The sequence below is a fragment of the Caretta caretta genome, chromosome 13, assembly GCF_965140235.1.
Source record: "Caretta caretta isolate rCarCar2 chromosome 13, rCarCar1.hap1, whole genome shotgun sequence".
NCBI lineage: Eukaryota > Metazoa > Chordata > Testudines > Cheloniidae > Caretta > Caretta caretta.
The window spans coordinates 17,663,396-17,687,052 of record NC_134218.1 but is presented as its reverse complement, the minus strand read 5'-3'; the positions used below and the strand labels follow the sequence as shown (position 1 = coordinate 17,687,052).

The 23,657-nt window shown below is 42.4% G+C and overlaps 2 protein-coding genes across 6 annotated transcripts in view; one reads left to right on the top strand and one right to left on the bottom strand.

The window, feature by feature from the left end:
- The window catches only part of STAU1 (staufen double-stranded RNA binding protein 1), a 53,731-nt gene extending 49,638 nt beyond the window's left edge, over positions 1–4,093 (top strand). For all 5 annotated transcript variants that reach the window (XM_048819802.2, XM_048819797.2, XM_048819801.2 and 2 more), the window contains 3 exons: positions 572–694; positions 2,261–2,346; positions 3,039–4,093. In XM_048819802.2, coding sequence (XP_048675759.1) covers positions 572–694; positions 2,261–2,346; positions 3,039–3,126 — 297 coding nt within the window. In that variant the 3' untranslated portion in view covers positions 3,127–4,093. The remainder of the gene's footprint in view (positions 1–571; positions 695–2,260; positions 2,347–3,038) is intronic.
- A 3,396-nt stretch (positions 4,094–7,489) lies between these two features.
- Positions 7,490–22,927, bottom strand: LOC125622253 (retinol dehydrogenase 10-like). The gene is made up of 5 exons (XM_048820121.2): positions 22,472–22,927; positions 15,209–15,307; positions 12,677–12,822; positions 8,851–8,982; positions 7,490–8,183 (listed from the first exon to the last, which is right to left on the bottom strand). The coding sequence occupies exons 1-5, from the start codon at positions 22,925–22,927 to the stop codon at positions 8,066–8,068; spliced, it is 951 nt and encodes a 316-aa protein (XP_048676078.1). The 3' UTR covers positions 7,490–8,065.
- Positions 22,928–23,657: the final 730 nt, after the last annotated feature.

Below are 23,657 nucleotides of genomic sequence, written 5' to 3'. Positions count from 1 at the left end.
ATGCATTTCTTTGATTCATGTCCTACCTTAATTCAGTGCTATTTCAAAGTCTATTTTTAAGAAATGGAATTAAGTTCCATTTTGTAAAGTGTTTCCTTAACGTGAGAATATATAGCCGACCAATATTGGCTGATCCAAATTTAAGTTTTTGAAAAATCCCTGGGTACTTTGACACTTGCTGTAGGCTACAAATTAGTCATCTTCCATATTTTCTTTAATCGGAATTTACATTTCAACTACTGCATTGCATTAATACAAACAAGAATTTCATGGATAAATTATACTATGAAGAATTTAAAATGGCAAGTACCCATGGTCGGAATAATGACAGCAACAGTAACTTTTATACAGCACCTTTCATCTAGGAGCTCTTATGTGTTCAAGAATTATTACAGGTTCAAAGTTAGGCTTCAGAATAAATGGTTTTACTAGTTTTTATAAGAATCATTGTTCAATTAGATTGAACATGGTTTTGTGGTGAGGGCAGATACTACATAGTGGCTGGAATACATTTACTCTTATCACAGTTCATTGAGAATAACTGAAGCATTTTTCTTTTTTTTTTCCTCAGGTGGAATACAAAGACTTTCCAAAAAATAACAAGAACGAGTTTGTATCTCTTATAAACTGTTCCTCTCAGCCACCACTGATCAGCCATGGAATTGGAAAGGATGTAGAATCTTGCCATGATATGGTATGACAACTATCACTGATATACTATCTTCTTTGGTCTGCATTGAGCAAGGGGTGCAATTGATCATCCAAGACGTCATTTCACAGCCAAATATCTTTGCTGTGTAATTGGTTAATTTTTCTCCAACATGTTGCAAACCTCAGAAGCACTTAAATTGATTTACTCTATACTGATGTACTTCAGATGTAGAATTGATATTTAAAATGCTAAATACATGCTCACCATTTTGGCCTATAAAATGTACTTGCTTTCTTATCTTGCTGTGATTAGTTAGCTTACATGATCATTTAGTAAAGAAAATGTATAAAGTGAACTTTCAGAACATAAATACCTATTGATATTTTCTCATTGGGAACTGAAATACACTTTTATCTGATTCTATTATAATTCTTCAGGCTAGACTTCCTGCTAAAAGTAAACCAAGATGAAAACAATGTCATTCCCATTAGATAGTACAAGACACTCTCAGATCTAGTAGGTTTTAAAAGGAGATTATCTCCTAGACTGTAAACTTTGAGGGAGAGACCTAGTTGTACCAGTCTGAAAGGTGCTTATATTGTTGGTAACATGCATCTAGTCTATTACAACTTTGAAAAAGTTTGTCATTCCTGGGCTGTTCAGTGGTGAATGGTGTTGACAGCCTCACATGGCAGTTTAACTCTTAAATATAATTTAAATCACACAAATATATTTTATCTTTATACTTGGATTATTTATAGGATATTTTATTATATTTTATAATCTTTTAAATTTTTCTAGAGATTTCTTTTTAACCTGACTTATGTCCTCACTTTGAAGTACTCATAGATATCTGCCCATCCTGTTCAAAGAATGTATATAAGATTAGGCATACAAACAGATGTAACAGAAAAAGCTGTAAATTTGGGGAAGAAACTTTAAGACCAGCCTTAGGAAATAATTTTACTGTCTCTTGCATGTTTTCATATATTTATCTTTAATTTATGCATATGACATAACTAACCTTTAAGGTTAATATTAAACCAAAAATAATTTTTAAAAAAAAGAGAGAGAATAGTCCAAAGCCTGATCCTAATCAAATTACTGAAAAATCTTTTTCAGTTCAGCCCAGAAGATGACCTGTTTGTTACATTGTGACAAAACACCTATAGCCTGTTAAAGAGTAATCACACTGTACCTATATTTTCATCCAAATGTAACATAGTAGCTCACTTTTCCGGCAAAGCATTTTCTGATTCTGTTCATTTTAACCATCTGTGCCTGGTATCAATATGGTTAGAAATAAATAATTGGTAATGACCTCTTTAATGACACAAGTAGCAGGCCAGTGGTGGTGGTCATGTTTGGCACTGTTGGATCCATTGTCCCCTCCCCTAAGAACAAATGCAGTAGGAAATCCAAAGCCACAGCATTCTACTGCTGTCTAGTGCTACAAAATGCTCTTACATGTTGAAACCTTCATCCTTCCTCAATACTAACTACACAGGAGGAAAATTAGACTTGGCTTTACTTTGATGCCTGGTTTCAAGTTGGCCTTTAGTCCTGTTTTCCCCCAAATGAACTAAAAGAAATGACTCTTCTCTTTAGGCTGCACTGAACATTTTAAAGTTGCTGTCTGAGTTGGACCAACAAAGTACAGAGATGCCACGACAAGGAAATGGACCAATGTCTGTGTGAGTGAAAGAAATTAATTCTGGCCAATATTTTTCCCTTGCAGTAAAGTAAAAGTGGCTGTGACCTTTTAAGGACAGCCTTACCTCAGGCAAATAAAATGTTGTAAGGTTGGTTTGTTTTTGTCTTTGGCTTTTTTTGGCCAGGAGAGTTAAAATATCAAGCTATTATCTTGTTAAGGGTGAGAGAACAAGTTTTATGACTAAGCTTGGACATTTTTATGACAGGCCAAAGAAAAGTTATTGGGCTCAATATAGGGGTAATTGGGTGAAATGTAATGGCTCATGATATATACAGGTAGTCTAACTAGATCATCTGATTCTCTCTTCTGGTCTTATGCTCCATGAATCTTACTCTTACCCACTTGCTTTAACAAATGTTTAGTAGTTCCTTTTTTCAGAGAGTCTTCTGAATATGTAACCATAAACAGAATATCCAGGTTAGCCAGCTTACTGTTGTCTAAATTGCCAATGGAATTGTAAACAAATTCCTTTGCTGATCAAGAAGTTTGAGCTAATTAAATTATGGAACTGGCAGCACACTTTCTATCAACTCAGAAAAAACTTTATGGGAGCCTGTTGGTTCACGTGAACTCTTTTTTTCGTGGCAATATAAAATCCTCTGTGTCAAGACAGTTAGTGAAAATAGCGTTACAGGAGGATCCTCTGAGTAACGTGGTGTTTCTCATTTCTAGATGTGTGAAACAAGAAATGGAAAGTGACCCTCTCCTCAAACCGGCTAACTCAAACACTTTGGGACAAACACTGGACAGCACTGCCTGAAAAGGCTTTTGACTGGACCCAAACCTGAAAGCACCAGAGAAAATCAAATGCTTCCTATTAATGTAACCTAACCGTTTTAGAGTGCTACAGTCTTTCCAACCTACTGTAGTATCTAAATCATAACCGTTGCTTTTTCTTCAAAGTGATAAATTTTTAGTTTCATTATACTGTTTTGATTGAAATGACACTATAAATTTTTCCTTTAAAAGTTTCTTAATTGTATCTAGAACAATAGCACAGTTTAGAAACTTTGTCTTCGGAGACTGATGTTATCTGTGAACTAACTTGGGAAGATCATATCCATGTATGTGGTTATTTTGTTTTTACTGAAATAGCAAAGTTTCACTGGAAACAAATTGTGTGCCCTCCATTTAAAAAAAAAAAGTCAAGGACTTCGGCAAACTTAACTTAATTCTCCAACGGTTGTATGAATTAAACATTTTAGGAATTTTAAACTTTGTTTGATTTTGGTTAATTTCTAGTTTTCTTGTGGGGGATGGGGGGACTTGAATGCAACAGGAGTTTAAATAATCTCTGATCTATGTTTTAAAGATTGTGTGTGTGTGTGTGTGTATATATATATAGATATATATCTATGTATATCTATATATATAGAGAGAGAGATATATAGTGGCACACAACTCACTACATTACAGGATATGATCTCAGTGTAGTGCATATAAAACTGCAGATTGATTTTCCTTGAGTGCTTTATACTGTTTAATTACATCTCCATGTAGGGCTGAAAAAAATTACCTATGTTTATATATAAACTGTGTTGCTTTTGATGTTGTGTTATTGCACACAATTCTGTGTGCAATAAGTTTTTTGCATATGGTCCAGGTAAAGCACGATAGCCTTGCAAGTTAAGTACTGCTTCAGTTCATTGTTTACGCTGGAATTTTTTCTCCCCATGGAATGTAAGTAAAACGTAGTGTTTGTCACCAATAAATGGTAATACTAAAAATTTTTTGGTTAATTTATTCTTGTATGCCATTACTGGGGCTCCTTTTTGATAGGATTTGTAATGCTTGTGATATAGTACGGGCTGTAATGTAAAACTATGAAGTAACTGTACAATGGTTAATCAATAACCTATAAATAACTACTTTTTAGTAATGTGGAGGTTGTGACAAACTGGCTAGGTCAAGGAAATTCAAAAGTAATATGGGTACGCTCTCTGTCTTTGGTGCCACAATGTCTAGCTTAAATACATTAATGGGAGCCTTACAAAATTATAACATGATTTTGAAAAGCAACGTGGCACAGCAGGTTGAAATGATATCAATACTTAGATCTCTACTTTTAAGTTTTCTTGCTTGCTTGTAATTTGTGTCATAATCTTAGCTTTGCACTGAGTAATTTTTGGGGGGTACTACTTAAACACCCAAAACCTTCCCTCTAGCAGCAAGAATTGGCACCATAGACTGACACATAACAGTGTAACATTTGGATGTGAACTACCTTAAATGTATATTTAACTGGTAACCTGTAGCAGCTCTTCCTAAATATCCACATGCAGTATGTGAAGTAAATGTTCTTCTGAAAAGCAGTTACTGCACATGCTGTTTATTCAAAGTTAAATGTCTCGGCCATATTAAACCTTATTTTGTTCACATTATTAAGCAATTGGGCCATATTAACTGCTTACCAAATTTTTATTAAATCAAAGTTGTTTTTGATCATTATAAGTGCAAAAAGCATTGTAAAGTTTTTTTACATTTGTAGAACTAAAATGCTGTAAATTTAAAAATTAAAAAAAAGACTTGCTAGGCTGAGACTCTGTATTGCAAATTCTTACAACTTAGAAATTCCCTGGAAAATCGTTTATAATGGAAAACCTGAACGATGGTGCAGGTGGTCACCATAGGTCTCTGTTCTGCAGTTGGGTAACTCTTCTCACTAAGCTGAACAGGCCAGCCTACAGTTCTGGCTGTCTTGGCTTGTGTAGCTGTTGAGGTATGACAGTGCTCCACGTGAACTTTTAACAAAAAATATCAAATGTGTCCATTGTCAAATACCTAATGCATTCCTAGACGCACTAGCACCATATGTGTATGTGGGACATTAGACACAGGATAAGGTCCCTGGCCCAAAGCCAGATAACAGGACATCAGATTATGGGGAGGTGGGTGGTAAGTGGGGCCAAGAATGTGCAAAAGGAAAGCATTTTTTTTTTTTCACCTGGAGCTGTACTCGAGCTGCTTTGTTACATTATTGCTTGGGTTTTATATTCTATTTAGTCCTTCTATTCTATTTAGTCTACTCTTAATGCAGAGTAGGATAGGACAAGTGTATAATAAATACCCAGCTCTTACAAAGCATTTTCCATTAGTAGATCTTGAAGTGCTTTACAAAGGAGGCCATATCATTCTCCCCGTTTTACAGATGGAGAAACTAAGGTTCTTGACGTTGAAGTGACTTGCCCAGCAAGTTGAAGTGACTAGCCCAGCCCAGGCTAGTAGCAGACCTGAAACTAGAACCCAAGTTTTCTGAATCCCTCTCCAGTATCCACGAGGCAATACTGCCTCTGACTTTTTCTATGCTAAACTCCTATTGCTTTGATCTTCTTAGACCCTAAAAACGTGCATACACATGACTAAAATGTACAGTGTTCACCATTGGCCAAACTCCTCCCATTGAAGTAAAAATCCCACTGCAAGTCTATAATTCTGGTAAGTCTTGTTTTTGCTAATGAGCCTCATATAAGTAGACTGCAAGATTTATAGTTCTAAAAACATGCCTTTGCATCAGACTCTTGGTTTAATTGGTTTAAGTTATTTTTTCATGCAATGGGAGATTTTGACAGACAGTCGAACCAGTCCAGGAGCATTTTCTGCTCTCATTAATACAATCTTTCTGGGTTTATCTTTTTGTCTAAGTTTAGGGTTACTGACTATAACAATTTCAGTGTCCCAGAACCTAACGAACCTTCAGCAAGGGGAGAAGCTTTGCAGACCAAAAGGTCATGCAATTTAGTAATACAGTGGAACCTCAGAGTTACATACATCTCGGGAATGGAAGTTATTCATAACTCTGAAATGTGCGTAACTCTGAACTTATGGTGGTTCTTTCAAAAGTTTACAGCTGAACATTGACTTAATACAGCTTTGAAACTACGATGCAGAAGAAAAAAGCTGCTTTCCCTTTATTTTTTTTAGCAGTTTACATTTAACACAGCACTGTGCTGTATTTGCTTTTTTTCATCTCTGCTGCTGCTGCCTGATTGTGTACTTCTGGTTCCAAATGAGGTGTGTGCTGACAGGTCAGTTCTTAACTTTGGTGTTCATAACTGAGGTTCTGTTGTACTGGGTTTGCCTTTCAAATCGTGACTGAGTGTAAGGAAAATCTAACATTTAAAATATCTAGTCCTGTTCTATCTATCAGTCTCTTAACAATTACACTAACAGCAATTGAGACTGTGATCTTTCTTTTCAGTCTTTGCTTTCTCTCACATGGTAGTAATAGCATTTATATAGCACTTTACGTGTTCTTAGCACTGTACAGACACTAATCCTCACAACATCCCTGTGAGGTAGGTGAGAAAGTTCAATTTACACCAACTTTCAGCATTGAAATCAAAACACACACTTAAGACAAGCTTCACTGTGCTTCACATTGAATCTTCTCACATTTATAAATGGCATCTGTGTTTCATGCTCGTATCCACAGCAGTGGTTTACCTCCTGTGTAGTGGAACTGAGACGACCTATCTGCTCAGCCATGCCTCTTCCTCTTGTCACCAAGTGGTCTGCCTCAAGCTGAGGCAAGCGCTCTCTCTTCAGCCATTGCCTTTAGGCACAAATCCTACAAACTACTGGGATGGGAGCAGCTTTAGATTAGGGTGCCTTCCTCCAAACTTCAGAGCAGACCAGTGATTTCTGGAACCGTCAGCTCTCCCTGCCTCACAGCAGCAGGGTGTGGAGCATGTAAACAAATGTTCCATCTGTGAAGTGCCTGTCCAAGCAGCAACTAAAAGAGAATTGTCTAGTCTGTTCCCAGCCCAAGAACCCTTGTCCTATCAGGGCAAGGGACTGTCTCGGAGATGGTAGGGTTTTCCCCTGGCACAGCATCTATCCACATCACAAAACAAGCATGTGCACAGCATGTATTTACCAGACACCTAGCTTTAACTAACAAGGACCCTGGGTATTCCTATAAAGTCCTAACACGGGCATTCAAGCAGCCATCCTGTAAGATTCTCCCAGCTTTCTAATGGAATATCCCCATAACCAAGTGGATACAGCTGATGAAAAACGAGGTGGGGGGAAATACATTTTTTTGAAATTTTCCTGTTTCTCATAACTTTTAAAATTCAAAAGAAGTCATCCAGATCTACGAGAGGATTCTTTCCCATACCCCTTACTCTTATCCCCAGCTGAGAACATACAGCATAAAACTTCCCATCCAAAAGCAGCTAAGGGAAGCATGTCTGAAAATACATGACCCCTCCCCTGCTTTATAGTGTGGTGGCCAAGAAGTCCAGAAAACAATTTAAAAAAAAAAAATCCCGGAAAGACGTATTCTCCTCATCTCCTTGCCATCTCCTGGGACTTTAGGTCCAAATACTACTCCAGTTTGGAGCAAAGTCAAAGACCTGATCTCTCTCCCGGCTCTAATGCATAGACTAAAGGATGGGATGTTCAGAAGTGCCTGTGCGCAGTGAAGGCACCAAGCATCAGGTGCTGATGCATGTATTTATACCATTCAACTAGCCCTCCCCCTTGTGTGTAGTAACTATTACATAAATGCTGGATGTCGCCAGAATTCTCCTGAAAGCCTGCAGACGTAGACCAAAAGAGCAAGTATGGATCAATATAAGATGCGACCTTTAAGTGTTTCTACACTGAAGTGATTTTATTCACCAGGTTTTCCCAGCTGAGTTTAGATTAAGAAAGTGTTCCAGAAGCTGTTAAAAAATCTGTGCAAGTACCAATCTTCATCTTCCTGTTGCTACGAGATGGCGTTTCGCTTCCCTTTGTCTAATGAATGGATGCATACACTTATCAATACCCAAAAACTTGTGAACAAGAACTTGAACATCCCATGGTAGGAGGCTGGAAATAAAATTTCAGTAATTAAGAAAAGATTTTAATTTTCTCAGATCATTATTCATTTAATTTTTTAGGGCCTTGATTGAATTTGTGGACTAGATCTAAATAATATATTGAAAGGTGAACAAAACTTACCCAAGAGGATATCTATGCTACCTTCTCCATCCAAAGAAAGAAAAGAATCTTGTATGTGACTAACACTATTCTAATACAGTAAAAATTTGTAAGATTAAAGGTGAAAAAGCTAGAACATTATTAAATAATCCATCTTCTCCCTGTCAGATTTCAGGACGTATTCCCCAAACTGCTAATTGATAAACATTAAATGTAATGTAGCTGACAATCTGAAAAAGCCTTTGATAGAGTATCTTACATATCTCCTATTCTAAAACATCTTACCTCCATGGTTTTTGCTATTTCAAACATAAGATGTAGGTGTAGCATCTTGCATATTTAAAACAATCTTTTTTAGCAGAGGGGAGAATAGCGTTTCCTAAGTAGCAGACCCAGAACCTTCTGATATGCTTTTCCATTAAATCTGAATGTTCTAGCCATTTTGGGACCATCAGATAACACTACAGCCAATTATTTCACTTTTAACTGCATCTTGAAACAGAGTACCATCAAAATGAATTAATGTGGCTGCAATTCCCCGAGTGGAAATACTTACTGTTTTGAAACTACTGCAAAGTACATCACTCTGGGGATACATATTATGGGCTGATTATTCAGTATTCCTTTCATTGCTGTCTTCACACAGTCATCTGGTTTTAATGGAGAGAGAAGACCATCCAGCTCTTGCCTAGAAAAACAATTGGTAAGTATTTCATTAAGAAAGAAATCAGTAATTTGGGGGAAATTAGATTCTGTATAACCCTACTGAAACCACCACTGCATAAAGGAAAAGTGTCAACCTTTCCTTTTAAACCATATTAGGTAGATCCAGGGGAGTTCATAAACCAAGGTGTCTAGCCTGTCAACCTGTTCTAATTACAGTAAACGCTGTGTTATCCTGTTATCCAGCGTTTTATCAACCGGAAAGCTCTATTAACCAGCATTTCTGATATCTCCCAATACAAGTCTTCAATTTAGTAACCAGGACTAGTATACTGCCCAGGAGGTTATGTAATTGCACATTCTGCACTGTTTTTATGGAAAAATGGCAGAAGACACGTAAACAAGCTGATATCAGGGGTTTATTTAAAAAAGCCACTTCCAGGGTGTGTCTGAGTCATTACAGATTCAGCCCAATCTCCTACACCACCTACATCTACAACAGTGATTGATGATGACTGAGGCACTGCAAGATCCTGAAGTGCCTTCTGAATCACCAAGGATTAAATTATGTTCAGTATAGTTTAATGTTGTGTATTTTTAGTGATCTGGGTGTATGCCATGCACTGCCCATAGTGATATGTAGTGTCCTAAGATAACCTCCTGTAGAGAAAACTTTACCTGTATACACCTAAGTGCTTCAAGAAACCAACCACTCTGCAGTGCAGTACGACTACTGGAGTGGTGAGTAGCTGTAAACTATTTTATACTTGATTCATTTTATTGTATTCTAATTCTTTGAAAATTGGTATTCCGTTGGTAAGTACAACTCTTAGTTAACTATAATTTTTGACTAACTGGCACCCCCATTCCTCCAACATGCTGGATAACAAAGCTTTTACGTTATTAGCTCAGATATCACCTTTGTTGGTGTTGTACAACTTCAAGTGCTCCTGGCTTAAATGAATTTAAACAATTCCGGCTCCTGGTAAGGATTACTAGCAATAATTGCGGAGTTCTTTATATTATGCTAACGTCAAAGGTAACGGTCATTTTTAGTGAGCCTTTGAATTTGTGTAGTAATGATTGTTCCATTCAAAGTGTAGGGGCTGACTCTCAAATGGAACAGCGTCATGTGATATCTTTTTTAAAAAAGCTTCGTTTCTGCAGACCAAATCTGCAGTGTTTTGGGAGTCTGGCTTCATGCAGGCAAGGAAGAGAGTTGCCTGATCTACCTGAAATGATACACCTTGACAAACTGGGCCAAACGCAGAAGTTGGTTGCAACTCTCTCAATTGCCACGCCATTGATTTTTAGTGGAGTTGTGCTGCATGCTGAATCTGGTCCTTTTGTAAGCTGTTTATCAGTTTAGTTTTAATTTAATGACCAACATTAAGCACAGAGCACATTTGTGAGTAGTGCTCCACAGTCATGACTCTAGGTTTACTATCTGAGGCCTGGTCTACACCTGAAACTTAAATTGACCTATGTCGTGCAGGGGGGTGAGAAATTCACACCCCTGAGATAGATTCAGAGACTTTAAGGTCAGAAGGGACCCTTGTGATCATCTAGTCTGACCTCCCGCACGTGGCAGGCCACAGAACCTCACCACTCCTGACACAGACCCCTAACTTCTGGCTGAGTTACTGAAGTCCTCAAATAGATTCATAGATACTAAGGTCAGAAGGGACCATTATGATCATCTAGTCTGATCTCCTGCACAACGCAGGCCACAGAATCTCACCCATCCACTCCTGCGAAAAACCTCTCACCTATGTCTGAGCTATTGAAGTCCTCAAATCGTGGTTTAAAGACTTCAAGGAGCAGAGAATCCTCCAGCAAGTGACCCCTGCCCCATGCTACAGAGGAAGGCGAAAAACCTCCAGGGCCTCTTCCAATCTGCCCTGGAGGAAAATTCCTTCCTGACCGCAAATATGGCGATCAGCTAAACCCTGAGCATATGGGCAAGATTCACCAGCCAGATACCCAGGAAAGACTTTTCTATAGTAACTCAGATCCCATCCCATCACAGGCCATTGGGCCTATTTACCATGAATATTTAAAGATCAATTTAATTACCAAAATCATGTTATCTCATCATACCATCTCCTCCATAAACTTATTGAGTTTAATCTTAAAGCCAGATAGGTCTTTTGCCCCCACTGCTTTCCTTGGAAGGCTATTCCAAAAGTTCACTCCTCTGATGGTTAGAAACCATGATTTAAAGACTTCAGGTTACAGAGAAGTCACCATTTATGCGACTTTAAACCAGCAAGTGACCCATAAGATGTAGTTAAGCTGCCCTAAACCCTGGGATAGACACCACTTGTTCGACAGAAGAGTTCTTCCATCACCCTAGTTACTGCTTCTTGAGATAGTGGATTTATTACAGCAATGGAAAAACCCCTTCCATCATGGTAACAAGTGTCATACACAACTGTAGCTTAGCTGTACCTGTACCACTATAGCACTTGTAGTGCAGACATGCCATACATGAGGGTCTCGTACCCAAGCTGTAGTTCTTTTTGAACACCTCCACATTAGTTGAGTTCTGGTCTACTGGGTGCTCATCCTCTTTGGACAGATGAACTGGGAGCTCAGCATTAAAATTCAGTTATACATGAGTGTGGCGGGAGAGGGGAGGCCTACCTCCAGCCCCTAACCCTGCAAAACACACTTAAAAGGTATGATGGCTTATGATATTACTCCTATGTGGTGGGGAGAAATACTATATACCCTGTCGTGTTTCATCACCTGGAATTTATTCTCATATCGTGGGATATTTATGCCCACTCCCCCTGGCCAGAGAATCATGCACTCTTTGCAAATTCTATACAGGCTACTTCATTAATAAAAATCTTTGCACAAAATTAGCACCTTGCATTCAGGGGCTTCCAGGTGTTTTGCAATTAACGCTCCTGTGATTGTGCAAATAGGTAAACTTGAAGCTGAGTGACTTGTCCAAGATCTCAAAGTGGTAGAGTCAGGAATACAACAAGGGCATCCTTTCTCCTGGTCCTGTGCTGTAATGTGGATCTGGTCTTATAAATGGAGAAATCTATTTCAGTATAGGGTTCCTCCCTTTCTTACAGGAAGGTAATCTTTATTTTCATGTTAGTGTATCATCCAGAAGGTTCACTCTAGTTTGAAATGTTTTGTTCTTGAGGGAACATGTGAGTACTGACAGTTCCTGCAATTTGGAATTGCCAAAGTTTGCTACAATTTTCCCCTGGTTTCTTGGTCATGGCCAATCATTCTAGATGATCCATTTCTAGCCTGAGTATTCTCACAGAAGCTCTCATTTGCATCCACCCCTCAGAGGAAGGATGGTTCATACTTTCATTTTTGTAGGTAAGGATTTTACAAGTTCTCTTTACTTTTATCAAGAGATGCCAGCTTTACATTCTGATTTTGCTGTCTGCCCTTTCTTAAAAACACATCAGTGTTCTACACTAGTGATCCAACCTGCTATAATTCAGTAATGTTAAGGGACAAGTACGCTAGGCTAATTAAAGGAGAGTTTAATTGCTCCATTATCTGAGCAGCTGAACCAGGGCAGAATTGCTGCAAGGCTAAATGTTGGGGGTGTCTGCTGATTCTAGTTGTCTACAAAGTCAGCTGGAGTTGTTCTTTCAGGTTCCCTAACAACTGAGGAACTGACCCTGGTAGCAGCTGGACAGGTATGATGTGTCTGCGAATGAGTCAAATGTAAATGGTTTTACCTGATTCTACATCCAGTGAACATGCCCGTGTCAACAAGACAGGGGCACACCAGAGTAGTCTTCACTCCATTGATTCGATTGGCTTTCAGCTGATGGCTAAGAGCTTCATGGAATCCAACTACTGCGAACTTGCTTGCACAGTAATCCTGCAGGAAATGAGAGGCTTTGGCTAGTGGTAGGTGGGGGAAGAGGCTTGTTCTTACTGGAAACACTCCTAGGTAGTAGATGGCAATTTCTAGCTTAGCTACGGGAGTGCAGCAGGCTGGCTTCTCTGCACAGAGCAGGTTTGCTCATTGAACCAAAGCATTCCCTTGAACATGCACTGAAAATGGACACTCCTGTGACCTGCTTGGTTTTCCACATGCCACCTTTCAATATTGTTATGGGTTGGGTTAAAATCTCATTGAAACTGTGATGGGTGTGACGCACCCTTAATATAGCTGTACAAAACATCTAAGCGGCCGCACCTAAAACACGGCATAATGGAGTCTGCCCAGAAACTACCATCATGTAGGAAATCAGTGGGTGCTTAGCACCACCTGCAGCCAGCTCCCTCTGCCAATTTCCTCCCCCCATGCCTCCTGTCCACTGGTGGGCCTGCTGATCAACTGCTCCCCCTCCCTCCCTCCCTCTCAGCACCTCCCACACACTGCAATCAGCTCTCCTGCGGCATGCAGGAGGTGCTGGGGGGAGGGGGAGGAGCGGGGATACGGCATGCTCGGGGCGGGGGGTGGAACTGGGCAGCAAGAGGCAGGGCAGGAGCTTGGTGGAGTGGGGGTGGGGTCTGGGGTGGGTAAGGATGGAGCACCCCCTGGGAAAGGAGGAAGCCGGTGCCTGTGGGTGCGGGGTTTTGACAGGGTACTGTTTAAACATGGGTGGGACAAACTGAAGTGCAGATAGAAACTGAGAGAATACACAGAGACTGAAGCAAGACATACTGGGAGAGAGCGAGAGCCTGGACAACCTGGTGTATGACCCTGGAAGAAACTAGAGAAGGGACTTTTGGGTCTGGTGCTGGATAAAGAAGCTTGAGGCTGTAAACAAAGAACTATCCCGTTTTTCCGTTCCTCTTGTGTTAGGAGAAGCAGGACTTTATACACTCCTTGATTGATTGATTAAAAAACATCAAAGAAAACATCAGACACCAACATCAATTTCTGCTCACAGCTGGAACATCCTCTGGGCCTGAGCTTTGACTAGTTACTCAAGTAAAAAAGAGGTAAATATTATGGGCCAAAGGATGGTCCCAAGTAAATGGGACACAAGGATGCTTTCGTAGGTTTCAGTGAGTTGGCTGTACTCAAAATATTTTTCCTTTTTACCTCTGATTTAAACTCCTGTCTGTTCCACCATATTGTTCTATAATCTCCTTCATCTCTTTGATCCAGGAGAATGTCTGTCTTTGCCCCTGGAGAAATGCCTTTTACTAGCAATGCCTGCTGATAAACTGCAGGTGCCAATGAGCTAAGGATGTGATCTCAAACCCAATGGAAGTCTTTCCATTGGCTTGGATCTGACTCTGAGCCAGGTTTTTATAGCGCTTAAATGTGCAGTGTGCACAATTGTGAGCCTCACTTCCCCGTACAAATCAGGTCAGTGCAGACCTGAGAAGTGAGGTGTATTTACACCATCATTCTAGCTTTTTAAAATCCAACCTCTGCATTAATATTGCTCCTGTAATACTTTGCAAATGCCTAATAAATATTGTCACTGCACTTTAAAGGGATGCATAAAAATCTTGTATTTATAATGAAGAAAAATCACCTGTCAGTTTTTCTTAATTTCAGGGACCTCATTTTCCATCCCTTACCAAATTTGGGCCATCAGATTGCTTCTGACGGCCTTTCCATTAGCATCTAATGTCCTATTTTTATTGTACATTCCAGGTAATTTGCGCTCAGAGCTTGAGAACATATTTAGAGGTTTTAGCACCAATAAGCTACTGTGACAAGCAGATCTCTCAATAAACACCCTACTTTTTTAATATGGATAATAGACTGAACTCCACAACACACATTTGAAATATGCTGGGAAAATAATCGGGGTGCTTGCCATAGCACTTTAAGACTTTCCAGGTGCCTGTGATGGAGGTAATGATTACTATTTGCCTTTTAGCTATAAGGAAACTGAGGCTGGAAAGGATTAAGTAGCTTGCCCAAGGCCCCCCAGAGCCAGTGTCAGAGGTGGTATTACAACTTCGGAGTATCCCAGCGCTGTGCTCGGGCCACTAACCTACAACCTCCCTAGTGATGCTTCCTGTTTTATCAACCAAATTTGGGGGGCCTAATCAACCCATGAAATTAATTCCAACTGAAAAGTAAGGCTACAATTTAATCATAGGTATTTTCAGTAAAAGTCATGGATAGGTCACAGGCAAGAAACAAAAAAATCACAGTACATGACCTGTTCATGACTTATACCATAAATACCCCTGATTGAATCTTGGGGGGGTCTGTGGCACCAGCTGCTGGGGGAGCGGGGGGAGTGTGTGTGAAAGGAAACCACACACTTTGGTGATCCATAGCTACTGACCGTCACACAAGCTGTTGCAAAGAGGCCCAAGGATCCTGCTATCGTCACAATGTGACCATGGTCCAGCTCCATCATTTTTGGGAGGAAAGCCTTGACAGTCTGTATGGACAGAAAGAAGAAAGCTTATTCATGTGCACCATTCGTCTATTACATTTGCACATCTAAGATAGTGGGTACAATGCTCCAAGGTCTGTTTTGCTGATGCTCTGCTAGGACACACATTTATTTCTATTCTTAGCTGCAGCTTAAAAGACTCATGGCTCAACTATTACTGCAGAGAAGCAGCTTCTTTTACTCTCCCTTATTCCATTATGTGGAGTAGATGATTTTTAGGCATTTGCAATTTCCTTATTCCGAATGATCAATGTTTCTGATTTGGCAGCTGCATGGAGATTTTCCCAACATGCAGTAAAGATGCTGACAGGTGTATTTTTATGAACATTCCACACAGCCCCTGAGCAGCGTTGCTGATTTCAGATGAGAGATTTTTCATGGCTTTCAAGTCAACGATGCATGTGATTTAAAATGAGGCAGCTAGGAGAGATGAGCTTGAGCTGTAAAATTACAACCTGGATTGGAACTTGCCCAACGTTTGGGGGTGTTTGGCTCTGTGGTTTTGGTTTAGCTTCTTATTACATAGAGGCCAAAGCTGTTGTTTTGATTTCAACTCCATCCAAGTTTGAAATAGTTCAGATTCAGGGTTCTGGTTCAAGCCCATACCTAGCAGTTGGCCATTTATATGCTAAACACTTAAGGATCTCGCAGAAACCAGTGTGGTCTGTTTTAGCAACTCAGACATTTTTCTTGTTTTATTAACTTTTATTTGGGCACTTGAGCAAAAGAATGACAGTCTGCCATACAGGGTGTTCACATTTAGAGGTTGTTGAAAACACATCCCTTTAATGTTCAGCTGCAAATGAAGGTTTTCCAGATTGTAGAGCAGTGGCTCTCAACCCTTCCAGACTGCTGTACCCCTTTCAGGAGTCTGATTTGTCTTGCATACCCCCCAAATTTCATCTTACTTAAATGACTTGCTTTACAAAAACAGACATAAAAATACAAATGTCACAGCACGCTATTACTGACAAATTGCTTACTTTCTCCTTGTTACCATATAATCATAAACTCAATTGGAATATAAATATTGTACTTACATTTCAGTGTTTAGTATATAGAGCAGTATAAATAAGTCATATGAAATTTTAGTTTGTATTGACTTCGCTAGTGCTTTTTACGTAGCCTGTTGTAAAATGAGGGAAATATCTAGATGAGTTGATGCACTCCCCTGGAAGACCTCTTGCGTTGTAGAACCACTGTTGTAGAGCACTGAGAATATTAGCCTACTGTGGACAGCAACGAGAGCATCAGGGTAATTCAGGCCGCCAGCAGCCTTGTAACCATCCTGTTGGCTAGAGCTGCTCTGCGCAGGCTTAGACAATGGAGTGGTTCCAATGCCAGCAGCCACTCCTATCGTTGCTCCCACTGGTGGAGATGCACTGGTAGGAGAACAGCCACCTCTAATGTAGACAAAGCTAAAATGCAGACGCAGCCCAGAAGCATCTTTACCTTCCAGTGCTGTGCCAAAAGCATCCATGCCAAGAGAGTGAGCACTCTGACAACTGTGCGGCTGTCACGTGGGAGATGTGTTCTGTTGGGTAATGCACTGGTACATGGCTGGAATCCAGCAAAGCTTTCATAAGCTGGCTGGAAGCCAGTGAATCTCAGAGAGGAGCTCTGTCTGCATCCAAAAGTGAAAAACAATGGGAGCTGAGGTGGGTTCTGACCATTTATCATGCACTTACAAACGTTATTCTGCCTTCATAAGGGCCCTGCTACAATCAACCCAAAGTGAGTTAAGAAACCATATTTAAACACTGCTCCAGCCAAAGAGATTTCTATGAAAAAATCTGAATGTTACCCCGGGAAATCAAGTAAATCCAGCCATGTGTCTCAGCCATGTGTTTGATTATCCTAGCCCCTCCCACTTCCCCTATCCTGCCAATTTAGGAAACACTGATGCCCATTTAAAGTTAGTTTTCGGTTGCACATGTGAGATGGTTTTGCGGTGTAACAAGATTAGTTTTCGCTGCAATCCTCTTAAAATGTCCTTCATCTGATTGTCTTTCAGTGCTGTGAAACTGGGATTAACGGGATCCAGACCTCATTTCCCCAAGTCCTGGTTGATAAGCTACTTTCCAGAATTAGCCACCTACAAACCTAAGTCATACTGAACAATAATTGTCACCAGAATTTAAATGGACAGTTTTATAATACAACATTTTGCATAATGCCTATATGCACTCAGCACTATATCGCCATATGATCCCCCTAAATAAGGAGATGGATGAAACCACATGGGTTAGGTTGTTTCTGAGAGAGTGAGCACAGAATACCTCACGTGGGTTTCTCCTCTGGCTAGCTCTGTAGAGAGAATTTGGTATATTTTCACAGTGTAGTACACACATTTGCAGGATGTCTTCTTGCACTTTTGTCAGATTTTAAATAACATCCTTAAACCATCCTCTTCATCCACTAGGGTTTCAGGACATTAGTTTTCTTTGGCTTGGTTTTGGTTTGGCTGCTGTCACAAGAATCTCAATTATGAAACATAGGCTGGTGAGTTGGCTTAAAAACCAGTGTGGCAAGTCAAATGGTGCTAAAGCTTCCTGTAACTTGGTAGATCTGAGCAACCAAATAGCTATATTTGGTTACTCAGCAGAACCAATGTGCATTTTACACAAAGAAACTGAGGCACAGAGCGGTTACATAGGTAGGAGCTATAGAGGGAGTCATCAGCATAGTGGGACGTGGAACCCAGGACTGCTCACTTTGTAATCCTTTGTTGGTTCCGATTGATCACTCTGCTTCTCAAAGCTCATCGACGTGAAGCCAAGACATGAATGGGGAGGGTTCTTCAGCTTTCCCCCTTGCTATGCTGTGTTGCAGTGTCTCTTCAACACCAACTCTTTTGTTGTTGATCTTAGCCTGGCCACCAGAGGAGGTTTCATTCACCAGGGAAATTCTGGGCGGCAGCTCGGAGTTCTACCTTGGAAACCACCCTGGCATGTATATGTTATCACAGGGATTGGAACACTCTGCTTGGCTGACTTTTCTAAACACACACAGCTGAGCTGGCACTGCCCAAGCAATGCAGATTGAGAAATACCTTCAGTGTGTTTTCACAGATGCTATGTGGCCCGCTCTGTCAAAGTATTTCTAAAACATATGGATGACCATTCAGTTCTCCTGACTAAGGTGAATCTATGGATATAAAATCACTGATGCAGCCATGTCTGAGTGTGCCATTTATGAGACAGACTGTTCTCATTCAAGATCAATGCCTTTCTCTTGGGAAGAGTCAAGTTACTTAGTGGAGAAATATTTAAAGGGATCTTATCAAGACTTCAAAGCCTGGAAAATTCAATCTGACTTAATTTTTGGCCATAAATTAACACTTTTATGTTGAGTAAAACCAATTCAAAATGTTGGTTTTATAGATTTGGAAAATCGGAAATTTCTTTTCCCCTGAACTCTGCTTAGGGTGAGTTTGAGAGTTTGTAATGAATGAATCAGGGACTGTATTTTTTTTTATTCTGTTTGTCCAGCAGCTAAGGGGCTCCTGGTCCAAGACTGGGCTTCCTACATGTTACTATAATAAAAATAATAAATTATAACACTCCTTGGAGAGACCCCAAAATAGAACAATCAATTCACTCCTGAACTGTGTCCCACAGGACCTTGAGGTTCTGCATAGTCTAAACTGTAAAATATTTGATCATAAATGATCACAGGGTCTATTTTCACATGTAGGAAGGGTTATGATAATTTACTGCTTTTGGATTCAATGCTCTGATTTTCTAATGTTTTGGTTCAAAAAATATGAGCATGAGAACCTTGCTGCTTTGTATTAGATCAGCAATCCATCTAATTTAGTATCTGATCTCTCTCAATAACAAGTGCAGGATGCTTCAGAGGAAGATATAAACCCACCCCAGTGGGGGTTATCTCTGTTCTCTGTTGGTGACCTTATCAAGCCTTAGAGTACAATGACCGATTGCCATTACTTTTAATTTTAGCTAGGGGATAGCTGCTCCAAATGTAATTTTTATACTAAATTTCATCTTGGACTAATAAAATGACAAATTGTATAACTACCTAGTCTAAAAATGAGACAGTAGTATACAGACCTGAAGGAAAACAGCTGCGAGTGTGATCTAGACTGTATCATGTACAGGACTAGAATACCTGGATTCTATTCCCAGTTTTTTCACTGCATTTGTATGCTGTTGGACAAGTCACTTAATGTTTCTGAACCTTACATTTTCCCTTCATCCAACTTTGCAAAGTGCTTTGAGATCTATTGATAACCCTGACTCAAATCTTTGGAATTTTTTGTACTACAAAATATTGAACTCTAGCAGTGAGTAGAGGGGTCTTCCCAATGAAAAGGGAATCTCAACCTGCCTCCAAAAAGGTTAAGAAGGAACTAATATTTCAAATGTTAAACTGTGATGCCAGGACCCATTTAGAAGGCAGAGATTGTAGTAAAAAATGGTCAGGGCTGGTCTTACCATGAGGCGAACTGAGGCAGCCGGTGCCAGACTGTGGGGGGGGGCACCACTAGGCTCCAGAGTTTTAAAGTTTTGGCCCAAGTGAGGGAGAATGAGGGTGTCATTTGAGCTCCCCGCTTCAGGTGCCAAAATGTTGTGGGAAGTGAGCTGTAGCTCACGAAAGCTTATGCTCAAATAAATTGGTTAGTCTCTAAGGTGCCACAAGTACTCCTTTTCTTTTTCCTAATCGCACTGTAAGGCTTGTAGCTTTCCTTTCTTCCAGCCTTCCGCTCCCCCCGGTGGAGCTGAAGCAGCAGGTAGGAAACGCGAGGGCAAACAGGCCTTGGGGTGCCTGCCACCGCTTCAGCCAGCTGGCCTCCCACACCTGCTGCCAAGGGGGCAAGAGCACGGGCTGGTAAAGAAAACAAACACGCCATGGGGCCGGGCGTCCAAAGCCCTTACCCTCGGCTGCGGCAGGCGAGGTGGCTACAGCCTGGGAGACCTTTGCAGAAGCAAGTGAGGACGAGGCGGCAAATGTGCTGGAGGTAGACCTAGACCTGCAGCCAGGCAACGTGGCAAGGGCAGGCAAAAGCTACTGCACCCAGTATTCCCACGAGGTCTCCCATCCAAGTACTAAGCAGGCCTGACCCTGCTTGGCTTCCAAGATCAGGCATGTTCAGGGTGGTATGGCCATAGACGCTGTTGACTACCACTTTGCCTTTAAGCAAGAACACAGACATGCCCTGCCTGCTCCATGCTGCCGATTCCCTCTCCCCCCAACATGCTCACGCCCACACCACCAGCCTCACACCCCTCCCTTGCCACACCAACACTCCCACCCTGCACCACCATCCACAGCCCCTGGCCCACACACACCACGCCTAAGCCTCCTCCCCACCCCCCTGCGACCCCCTGTGACCCTCACCACACACTGTCTCCTGAAATGGGACCCTCACAAAGCTCCCCTGCCACACTCACACCCCCCGCCACAAAACCCCGCGCACCACCCCCAGGCGCAACGCACCACCCAGGACAGGCTGCCTCCTGCTCCTGTGCCTTACCTGCACGCACCCTACAGGGGCAGCTCCCACACAACCCGCTTTGCTCACAGCTCTCACGCCTCCCTGGGGACGCCCTCCTGCACTTGGCTTGCCTTTTGCTTGCTCCGGGAAACCCAGGATGTGCGCCCCGGAGGCCTCGCCCTGCCCCGTCTCCCACTTCGCAAGGCCCCGGGGGAGGCAGGATGGGCCACCACCTCCTTCTCAGGGAGACCAGCCCAGAGGCGACCAGCACCCACCTTCCCACTTACTGGCCCTGAGCCGAGGCAGCGACAGCTACAGGCCTGCAACCAGCCTTCCCAGGCAAAAGGGCCACCTTCGGGCAGCAGCTGCCTCTCTCCCTTCACTTTTAAAGGGCCAGCTGCCAAGGAGGCATGCTGGCAAAGGACTTCCCTAAGCAGCCACCCCAAAGGCCCAGGCTGCACCGCACGCAGGATTGGCCTTACCACCATGGGGCGAACTGAGATAGCCACCTCTGGTGCCAGACTGTAGGGGGCCACCACTAGGACCCAGAGTTTTAAAGTTTTGGCCCAAGTGAGGGGGCAAGGGGGCATCATTTGAGCTCCCCGCCTCAGGTGCCAAAATGTTGTGGGACAGCCCTGGTAAATATCCTCCTTCTGATGCTTGTCTCAACCGGACGTGCTCACTTCAAGCTCTAGCTGGATGCTATGCATTATAGAGCCCTGCAAATCCATGGAGAGCCACTGACCATTTCTGCAGATAGTGGATTGGATGTGGATACAATCGTGCAGGGCTCTACTCACCAGCAGTGCCTGGCCTGTGGCATCTGGCTCGGGCAGCCTGGGGGTGCAGTGCACTGGGGACTGGTGGCCAGTGGCTGGGGGGCACCCACTTCCCCCGCCACTTCCTGTCCAGAAGCTCGGGTCCCTTGGACAGTGCCAGCATCCAAACTATGGCCCGGCCCCGGAGCAGTAGCCCATGCTCCCCGTCTGCCAACGCCCCACCTCTCCGCCCCATTGTGATGCAATGCCCTTGTGCTGCCATCGCTCGAGAGCCCCTGGGAGGAGCACGCGATGCACTGCCCCTTTCCCTCAGCCCCCTGTCCTGCGCCACCCCTTCTCCTTGAGACACCTCAATGTCCAAAGTCAGACAGTGAATCAACAGCACCCAAATACAGGGAACCCACCCTGTCCCAAATCCCTGAACAATTGGATGGGTTCTGCTGCAGCATGTCCTGAAGGCCAAGACTTTGGCCTTCAGGGATAAAGGGGTGGGTGAATTCCTAGGTAGAGGGGCCCTGCCACATCTCTCTCTGCGCTGGACTCTAATTCACTTCTGCCGTTGGTCTAAAATAGGCCACATCGGTTGCCTTCAGGATGTGCTGGAGAGTGAGTAGTCAGAGTCAGTCCCGGTCACAAAGAGCAGAACTGAAGAAGAGCTCTGTATAAGCTCAAAAGCTTATCTCTTTCCCTAACAGAAGAAGGTCCAATAAAAATCTTTCTCATCCACCTCGTCTCTAATAAAGAGCATAAATAAGTGAAAGAGGCACACTGAGGTAAAGTGACTTCTCTAGGGTCAGACAGCAGAGTAAGGAACAGAAACCAGGGCTTGCTTCCAAGCCTGTGCCCAATGCACAAGAGCACCCTGCCTCTCAATCATTTTATACTTGGTTTTCTGCACTAAATGACACTTACCCAGAAATGTGCATAGCAGTTAGTCTTCATGGTCCTTTCCAGAAGTTCATCTGAGCACTGCAAGATCGGTTTCCCTGCTACAACCCCAGCATTATTTATCAGGACGGTGACATCTCCCACCTCCCGTCGCACTCTCTCTGCAGTGTTATAGACGTCCTCTCGCTGGCTCACGTCACAGGTGTAAGCATAAGCCTTGGCCCCTAGCTCCCTCACCTGCACTGCAGTCTTTTCATTACCATCTGTGTCTATATCCCACAGGACAAGCGTCGCACCTTTTTGGGCGAGTTCTAAAGCAAAACGCCGACCCAGTCCTTTTGAACTGGCCGTACCTGTTATTAAACATATTTCATTGGTGACTCTTTTCTCTGTGGGCCTCTTTATCCACCGCACAAGGGACTGGATTATATAGCCCACAACTTTAGCTGTGAGTAGCAGAAAATCTATAAGCACACCCATTGTTTCTTTTAAAATAAGAGCATCTTGTGGAACACCAATGTAGTGAAGGCCTCAGATAGCACAGTCCAGACAGGATATATAGGGAAATGCAGGATTAAGAGATTATACTGGCCTGCCACCATTAGCAATAAGTGGGAGGGATCTCTACTACAATGGAGGTATTAGGGGCCTGATCCTGCAAGGTGCTAAGTGCCATTGATTCTCATTGACTTCACCAGGAATTGAGAGCACTCAGCAGCTTGCAGCAGGATCAGCCCTTAGATTTGCAGCTCAGGGCTTTTCTGAACGTGTAACAGTTGGGGAGGGTTTCTTGTACGAAACGTTGCACAAGCTCGACCTCTGACTGCCACAGTTGCTGCCCTGAAACCACTGACGTGCTAAATGTCAGAGTCCTGCTTGCTTTTGATGCGAAAACTGTGATTCGTGCACAGCAAAGCACTGGACTGGAATGAAACAGGCACGCTGCTTTCCAGGACACGTTACGCTTTCTCTTCGCTGTCTTTGTCCAGACTCCCGCCCAGTGGTCTCAGGCCCACCTGGGCACAGGACCTGCTTGATGGGGCTTTAGCAACCCAGACCCGCCCTGGCATGTGGCTGCCAGAGAGAAGGGACAAACCAGACCCTTGCACCCCAGGCCCATCTCCTGCTCCTACAATAGGGGGTTGCACAACCGCTGAGCCTTTCTGTGTCTATCTCCACACTAGCCAGCGGGGAGGGAGCCCGATTCGCG